At 31.2% G+C, this 9086-nt stretch overlaps 1 protein-coding gene across 1 annotated transcript; it reads left to right on the top strand.

Moving 5' to 3' along the window:
* The first annotated feature begins 4260 nt into the window (after window positions 1-4260).
* Window positions 4261-4865, top strand: LOC125370345 (putative invertase inhibitor). Its single transcript, XM_048375390.1, has one exon. The coding sequence runs from the start codon at window positions 4267-4269 to the stop codon at window positions 4816-4818; it is 552 nt and encodes a 183-aa protein (XP_048231347.1). The 5' UTR covers window positions 4261-4266; the 3' UTR covers window positions 4819-4865.
* Window positions 4866-9086: the final 4221 nt, after the last annotated feature.

Here is a 9086-nt window from a genome sequence, read left to right as displayed (position 1 = left end):
GTAATGTTCGTGTTGTAAGGGAGGTTCTGCCGGATTTCCGGTAGAATTCTCCTGAGTCGAGATTCTTAGACAGTCAGTCCTAGGATCTATTGTAATTGTTTCATCGTTTTGATAAATTGTTTTCCGTGACTAGATTTTCAGTTCGTTCGGCTCGCTCCTACCGAGGCACCGGAGCAGAGCTAGGAGGTCGCCCAATTCTGTGAGTTAAAGTCATTTAATCATTGCACTATTGCTAAGTCTGATTTAATATGCTATTTTGAAAGTTTATGCATAATATTGTTATTAGTATCGCAACGTAAATAATTTCACTGGACTATTAATTATTGAAAATAATATAAATATTATTATTAGTAATGTTATAATAATACCAAATATAATCAGTTTTCCACATGAGTTGCCTGATGTCTTACTCTTAATTGTTAATTGTTATTTTGATATGGTTGAATGATTTCATTATACAATGATATTTATTATATGTGATGATTTCGATTTGGGGATGTGGCTTTCGTAGAACATGCCACCTAGTGGGTTGCATCAGGACCGCGTGCGCAACGGTAATGATCATGGACATAAGGTTATTATGGATTTGTTTGCCGTGATCGAGCATTGCTCTCTAGGCTGAGTTCAGTTGATTGCCGGAGTTAAGGTCCCTGATCGAGCGATGCTCTCTGGGCGCCGGCCTATTTGGAATTCAAGTGTTCAGGCGGAGGTAAGGACCTGATCGAGCTTGCTCTCTGGGCGCCCGGACTGTTGGATTAAGAGTAAAGGCTATTAGAATTGGGGTTAGGGTTCTACTAAGCCACTCGTCCCGTGAAAGTAAATATATATTTTTATTTATTTATTTATTATGGTATGATTATAATGTGGATTGTATTTACGTGCATGGTTTGATATCGATTTGAATATTCTATGTTTTCCGAGAAGAAGCAATAGTCTCTAGATTATTTGATTTTAACTCACTCTCGAGGCCCATCTCATTTCTTATTTTCGGATTCGTGATTGTTAGTCCTCTCATGGCTCTTATTCGGTAACTGATTCCTTCATCATCGGGTGATGTATTTGATTTGGTATGTAAATTGGTAAATCTTAGATTCTCCATGAGTAGTAATAGTAGATGTATCGATTGTAAATTTTCCGAGTTTCAGTCTCGCCTAGTTTTGGCGACCAAGTTTTTATGTAGAATATAGCTGTTAAGATAAATTGTGGCTTTAATAATATTAATTTGAGATGAGATTTGTTTAAATCAGTGAGTGTCAGGCTTACTACGGGTTTCGGTGGCCTTAAGCCTACCCATTCCTTAGTGCCGGTCACGGGCCCACGGGTGGGGTCGTGACAGAAATAATCGAGACACTAAGTTGACAAGTTCACTATCACTAAAGAAGCTCATGATAATCTTGTAAGCTAAAATTAAAACTTTTATTTTAACACATAAAGATATTAATCTAGTAGGCTATAAATGGATTTTTGTGCGTAAACGTAGAAATAAAAATGAGATTATGAGATACAAAGCAAGATTTATAGCACAAGGGTTCTCACAAAGACATGACATTAATTATGAAGAAACTTATTCTCCAGTTATGGATGCAATTATATTTAGATTTTTAATTAACTTGGCAAGTTTAAAAAGATTTCATATGCATTTATGGATATTATTACAACTTATTTATATGGATCACTTGATAATGATATTTATATGAAAGTTCCCGAATGACTAAAAATGTCTGAAGCATGTAGCTCAAAACCACAAGAAATGTATTCAATTAAGCTACAAAAGTCCTTGAATGGATTAAAGCAATCTAGACGAATATGGTATAATCGCCTAAGTGAATATCTTTTGAAGAAATGATATATTAACAATTCAATTTATCCATGTGTTTTTATTAAGAAATAAATTTTGATTTTGCTATAATTGCAATTTATATTGATGATTTAAAAACAGCATTGGGACTCGTGAAGAGTTGACAAAAATAGTAACTTATTTAAAAAATGAATTTGAAATGAAAGATTTGATACGAACAAAATTTTATCTTGGCCTGTAGATTGAACATTTATTTGAAGGGATTTTTATTCATCAGTCAACTTATATTGAAAAATACTAAAATATTTTAATATGGATAAATCTCATCCAATGAGTTCTTCCATAATTTTTAGACACCCGAATGTGAAAAAGAATTCTTTTCATCCTCAGAAAGATGGTGAAGAAATACTTGGTTGAGAAGTACCATATCTTAGTGCTATTGGAGCATTAATTATCTTGCTAATTGTACAAGACCTGATATAGTATTTTCTGTAAATTTGCTAGCAAGATATAGTATCTCACTAACTCGAAGACATTGAAATGATTTGAAACAAGTTTTCCATTATTTACATGGTACATCAGATATGGGTTTATTTTATCCACAAGACTCGAAGTCATAAATAATTGGATATGCAGACGTTGGATATTTATCTAATCTATATAAAGCTCGATCACAAACGGGTTACTTATTTACATATGGTGGCACTACTATATTTTGGCATTCTACTAAGAAAACTCTAACTGTCACATCATCTAATCATGCTGAAATATTAGCAATACATGAGGCTAGCAGAGAATGCATATAGTTGAGATCTATAATCCAACTTATCAAAGAAACATGTGATCTCTCATTCAATAAAAGAAGTCCAATAGTGCTATATGAAGATAATGCTGCTTGTATTGCCCAACTCAAAGGATGATATATTAAAGGAGATAAAACCAAACACATTTCGCCAAAGTCCTTTTTTACTCAAGGTGTTTTAGATGTTCATTAAAATCAATCTATTGATAATTTAGAAAATTTGTTTACAAAAGTACTCCCTATAACAACATTTAAGAAGTTGGTAAATAAAATTGGCATCGCCGACTAAGAGATTTTAATGAGGCAGTATTATGGTGCAGATTTCTACATGAATAATGTACTCTTTTTCCTTCATCAAGATTTTTTTCTACAGGATTTTTCTTAGTAAGTTCTTAACGAGGCATATTCATTGTAATAGGCATCCAAGGGGGAGTGTTATGATAAAATTAAAATGTTTGAGTTATATTGAATGTCTATCATTATATCTATAGATAGATTCTCTTATGTAAATAGAAACTCTATTTATGTAACTCTTTACACCTATAAATAAGTATTATAATTAATGGAATGATATAGAAAAATTACTCTTTCTTCTCTCTTTATTTTCTTTATTTTTGTTCTTTAGTTTATAATACTCTTTACTCTTCTTATTGTTATTTATTTTACAACAATATATATATTAATCTTAAAATTTTATTAAAATAAAAGAAATATCTACTAAATCAAATACTTATAAGCTATATTAATATTTGTAAATAATATTTAAATAAATAAAATTATTTATAAGAAATTAAAATATAAAAAATTAAGGATTATCTATAAATATTTGTTTTTATTAATTATTTGTATCTCTTATTCTATAGTAATACGGGATCTCTAATAATTAATGAGTATAGATAACATAAAATAAAATGGTGACCAAACAAAAACCATTGATGATAAGAGAGACATGATTGGAAAAGGAAACATAGATCAACCTGCTTTGATTATACGAAAAATTCTTTCTTTCTTTGTTTTTTTTTTTTAGAATACGAAAAAAAGAAATTCTTAATGAAATGAGAAGATACAAAACCACAAATAAACAAGAGTGGGTTTAAGATAGTTATAACGAAATTTTCTTTCTTAATAAAATGAAAAGAAAAATAGATAACTAATGGGAGAAATATAGAAGAGTTGATTTAGGGTGGTCCATGGACACAACACAAAAATCTCAATATCCTATATAAAAAAAGGGTAAATAAATTACAGAATAAATATTGCATTAATGTCATTAAATCTTCTCCAATCAAGGACTTGATTTAAGCTATAATTTGATTTGATATAAACAAAATATAGAAAGTTAATATATTTTTTCAATAGAAAGAATAACCTACCTATAGAAAATAAAGCCTCTAATTCTCCATGTAAGGTAATAATTAGCTGCCAAATTAATTCCTAGATACCCTTTGTCCCCCAATCCAAAAAAATAATAAGAAATAGTGGGAAAGAATATTAAACCCAAATCATTTAACACGAAACCAAAAAAGAAAGAAAGGGAATTATGCACAGCTGAGTTCTTTCCTATCAGAGTACAAAGATTGCTTGTTGAATAGCTATAAATAATGGAAATTGGCAATCCATTATCCATCTAAATCAATAAGAACAAGAATAATTAAAAACATAGAAAATGGCCCCATTGGAATGTCATTCTATCTTCTTCATCTTCATATTGCTTCTTTCCACAAGTAGCTTCACTACTGGTTCGGACCCTGCAGCCAATGCACTAGTCGACAAGGTCTGCAACCAAACTTCAAACTACACCTTCTGCGTCGGATCTCTCTACTCAGACCCACGTACTCCAGATGCTGATCGATACACGTTAGCCTATATCTCAGTTGGATTAGCCTACGGGAAGGCCACCGCCACCCGTGACAACGTCGCTGAGCTTCTCAAGAATATTGATCCTGGCCACCCTGATTACCGGCACTCTCTCCAGAGATGTGCAGGAAACTACGACAAGGCTGTCTCGCTTCTTGTAGTCGCTCAAAACGACTTGAATTCCGAGTCCTTCTCTGAGTTGCCTGTTTTGGCTAGAAATGTTTCGTGCGAAGCTAACCGCTGCGAAGCTGGTTTGAGAGGAATTAAACCATCGTCTCCTTTGACAAATATGAATAAGGACTTAGTTGGCCTTTCTGAAATCTTTGAGATCGTTGCTAAGTTGTTTACAGGAGAATTGTGATTCTATTCTTTCTTACATGTTTCGTTGTAGAAAATTATAACTAATTTAACGAGTCATTGGCAGTTTATATAATTCGGATTAAGTGGTTTGAGATCCTGATTATTGATGCAGCAACGTAAATTTTTATTATTTAATTTACAAAAGTTAGCAAGTGGTCATACGGCAACAGTAATTGCACAATCCATAGTATACAAGAATGGTTGAACTTGAAATTAATGTGTGGATGTTGTTGTATGAAACCTTGGAGCAAAACTATCTTCCAAGGTAAGACTTGCCAATATTAAGTGTATATATCCTGACAGATAGGTGATTGCATTGAATTTATTTGGTGAAGAATTTTAGCCAAATAGAATTTACTTTTACCGGCACGAATAACATCAAATTATAACTTTTGTCACAATTAATTTTGTTTATCAAACAATTTCACACTTATACTTATGCTACATTCATGCACGGAGATATATATATATATATATATATATATATATATATATATATATATATATATATATATATTAGTCTCTAAGACTTAAAATTTTTTAATATGAGTTTTTTTATATAGAGAAATTTTATTTTAATATGTGTATTTAATTTTGACATATGGAATTCAAGTTTACGTGCAATTTTGTAGTTTCTTCTATTAATCTATTGATTAATAAGTTAAATTCTTCATTAAATACTGATTTTAATCCTAAGAAATAACATATTAATAATAAATTAGTTTCCTAATTAGATAATAATTATCCTAAAAATAACATATTAATTATATTTCAATATTAAATTAACCAATAAATTAATTTTCTAATCGGATAATGATTCTAATTTTAGAAAATAATATTTTAAATATTATATTTACTAATAAATTAATTTTTAATTATGTAATAATTTCTAATCTAAAAATAGTAATATTAATTATATTGATAGTATTAATTTATACAATATTAGGATTTATTAATAAATATTTTTAAAATAATTTTTATATTAGTAGACTAATAAAATCTTAAAATATTAAAAAATTTAAGAATAATTAAAAATATATAAATTTGCTGTTATTTTTAAGATATGATGAATAATTACTAGAGATACATTGACATATACATAGAGTTAATTTTTAGTAAGCCATTAAGAAAGAGCTCTAAATTAGGAAACCCATTTAGAACAACATAAGTTTTTGTTAAATCTCAAGTAAAGCTGGATTCTCAACCAATATTTGATTTAACTGCTTCTCGTCTCCTGAGACTCGCAGAACAACAACTTACAGTGACAACTTGAGAGGTCTCTTACATCCACATCATCAACATCCTTTTCTCAACTAGTTCTTTTATGTTTATTTACGAATCTAGAAACATGATTAGTTTTTTTTTTTTACTTTTTTAATGATCAAATATGATTCATATGATTAGATTCGGGTTTCTTTCTATTTAATATGTTGATTTTATTAGATGTTGAATATTGATAATCAGAACATGTAGGGTTTTGAATTTGATATTGTGATTTTATTGGGTTATGAATCTGATTAGATAAATCATAAGAAAATATAATTAATTTATATTTGTTTGAATTATATATCTAGAGTTGTATATTAAAATTGGAATCCAACTTAAAATACCACATTTTTACTGTCAAGATTAAATTTCTAGGGTTTATATATTTTTTAGGTTTTCTTTATTTAAGTTTATATTTTTTTATGTTACTTATTGCATTTTACATTGGTGTTTTCAAGGCTCACACTAAACCTTTTCTCTTATTGTATCAAATTCTCACTAAGTCCCTTAACCCTTGAATATTAATAGTTACTCAACAATCAATTTCTTGTGTTTTTAATACCTAAGCTCACACAACAGCACTTTCTAAGTTTTAGTTGAATAAAGATTTCAACTTAATACACTTTACAAAGAAAGAAAAATAAGCGTAAGAAGTTGAGAAATGAATTTGCAAGAGTTTTGGCATATCTAACACACACACACACTTAATCGTTATATCTTTAAAAGGGGTATTTATACTTATACCAACTCTTAGAGAAGTTATAATGAGACCAAAACTCCTTTAATACAATATTTGATGACTTGGCAAAAGTTGCCAAAAGTCATGGAAAGTGCCCCCACGCTTTTTGAAGAGAGACGTTGAAACTCTAACGACTCCAGCCACGTGGTACTGATAGGGTGCCTATTGTCTCAATGGTTACTCACATTACATTAATTATGAAAATCACCCTCGCGCTTGCCTTGACCGCGCCTAGAAGCGTTCCTGTGCTCCTCATAGCGCTATCGTCCTCTAGAAATGGTCTCAACACCCAAAGTGAGGAGCCCTCGCGCTTCTTCAAGCTTCGACACTTTGACTGCCAAGTGTCATGAGATGATTGGGCTTCTGCCAGGACGTCTTGTAAACTTTTTTGACCTTATGAAAAGTGCCCCTGTGCCTTTGGAGGCCCTCGCGCTTTTGAGGTAAATTTACAAGATTTGCTTCAAGGCTAAAGAATGTTTGGGATATGTTTGGTTCCTTTGATGCTCTGTCACATAGACACTCAGTCATGGTGTTAATGATAATGAATTTGGTTATTAGAATCAAAATAGAGATCAATTGCACCATAGGTCAACAATCTCCCCCTTTTTGATTTTGATAACTAAATTGATTGGAAATTCAAAATTGATCAAGTATATATATACAATTGAATAACCAACAACTAATATTTAAGAGCTAAAGGAACAATTTACTGAAGAGTATTTAATAAATGTTACTCCCTCTCAATAGTTGCATTTGTGCCCCTTTTGAATTTATTATGAAACAAAAAATTAATTACATAGGTTAATTATTAATCAACTCTCTCCTTTGATTATTAATCAATTTTGAGTATTCTATCCATAGATTTCTCTCCCGTTAACATATATTTTTCTTCCCCTTAACATATGTTAGAGCTCTCTCCTTTTGGCAAAATTAGAAAGGAAAAGAGATGTAAATTGGCAAGAAGATAGCAAACATATAAGAGAGATTTCATTCAAAAGGAAAAAAGAATGTACATATATGTGATGAAATAATGAGAGACATGCATGAAAGGAAAAACAAAATGAGAAAATAAAATAAAACATAAAATAACAAAAAATAAATTTAAGATTCAATCTTCTTCTTCTTCCTCTTGATAGACCATGAGCTCATTTCCTTTGCCACTAGAGCTTGCTTAGGGTGGTGGAATAAGAGCCTCTTCTTCCTTTTCTTCTTCCCAATCCTCTACATAACAATGAGGAATTTTGCATGCTTTTTGTATCTCCACTAAGTCCGCATGCAAATGATGGAGGTAATTCCAAGTCTTTTTTCTATTTGCTTTAGGACTTTGTCCTCAAAAGAAAGAGAAGTTTTAGGAGGGAAAGAAGAAGGAATGGGCTCACTAGGGATCCTATGATCTCTCTTTCTTTTCTTTCGATCATCCACATATTTCACTAATAAGAAGAAAGAATTCTCCATCCATTTCCCACTTAGAACCAAGTCGAATTACCTTAGCATGCTCTAGGAAGGATAGGCCAAGTAAGAATGGTGAAATAGGAGTAGTTAGATAGGTTTTGGTGAGAGGAATAATGGCTTGGAAGTACTTGGTAATCTTGGTGATATGTGAGAAAACAAGTATATCACCTTTTGAAGTATTGCTAAGGTGAAAGAGGCGATTAAGAAAAAATTTTGAAGTTAGGATGCACTTACCGTGAATCATTGCAAAGAGAAAAATGAAATCCTTTTGGAGAACTTTCTCAACCCTATTATCTTTTGCATAAATATTGGTGGCGACCATCCTATGATCTACCCAATGAGTGAGGGATTTGAGATCCTTCAAGAGAGAGTCTTTTGAGTGGGTCTCTTTGATGGAGATTTATCTCCAAAAATAGAAAAAAGAAAGAGGCATTTCTACAAGGTTCTCACTGATGAAGAGATGGTCTTTTTCTTGGAATTCAAAGATGGAGGAAAATTAAGGTCTTTTAAGGGTTCTTCTCTCCCCAAAAATCCTAAATTCTATCCCGTGATATTCATCCTCATCTCCTTTTTTTATTGATAACTAAGATGGAAAGAAATTACTTAGTAAGGTTTTCAAAGTCAAGCTCTAGGGTAGGAGGGAGAAAGAAGTCTCTAAGTTCTATGTTGTCAAGAAGATCATGTACCTCTTGAGATGTTCCAAGTTTGATTAGAGCTTCTTCATCAAAGAACCGGCTAGGTTAGGTTTTCTTCCTCTTTATTGTCATGTATTTGATTCTTGCCTCATCATTCACCCTTTTCATTCTTTCAAT

Source organism: Ricinus communis, chromosome 6 (genome assembly GCF_019578655.1).
Source record: "Ricinus communis isolate WT05 ecotype wild-type chromosome 6, ASM1957865v1, whole genome shotgun sequence".
NCBI lineage: Eukaryota > Viridiplantae > Streptophyta > Magnoliopsida > Malpighiales > Euphorbiaceae > Ricinus > Ricinus communis.
Note: the sequence above shows the minus strand (reverse complement) of the source record. Positions and strands in the feature narration are given on the sequence as shown.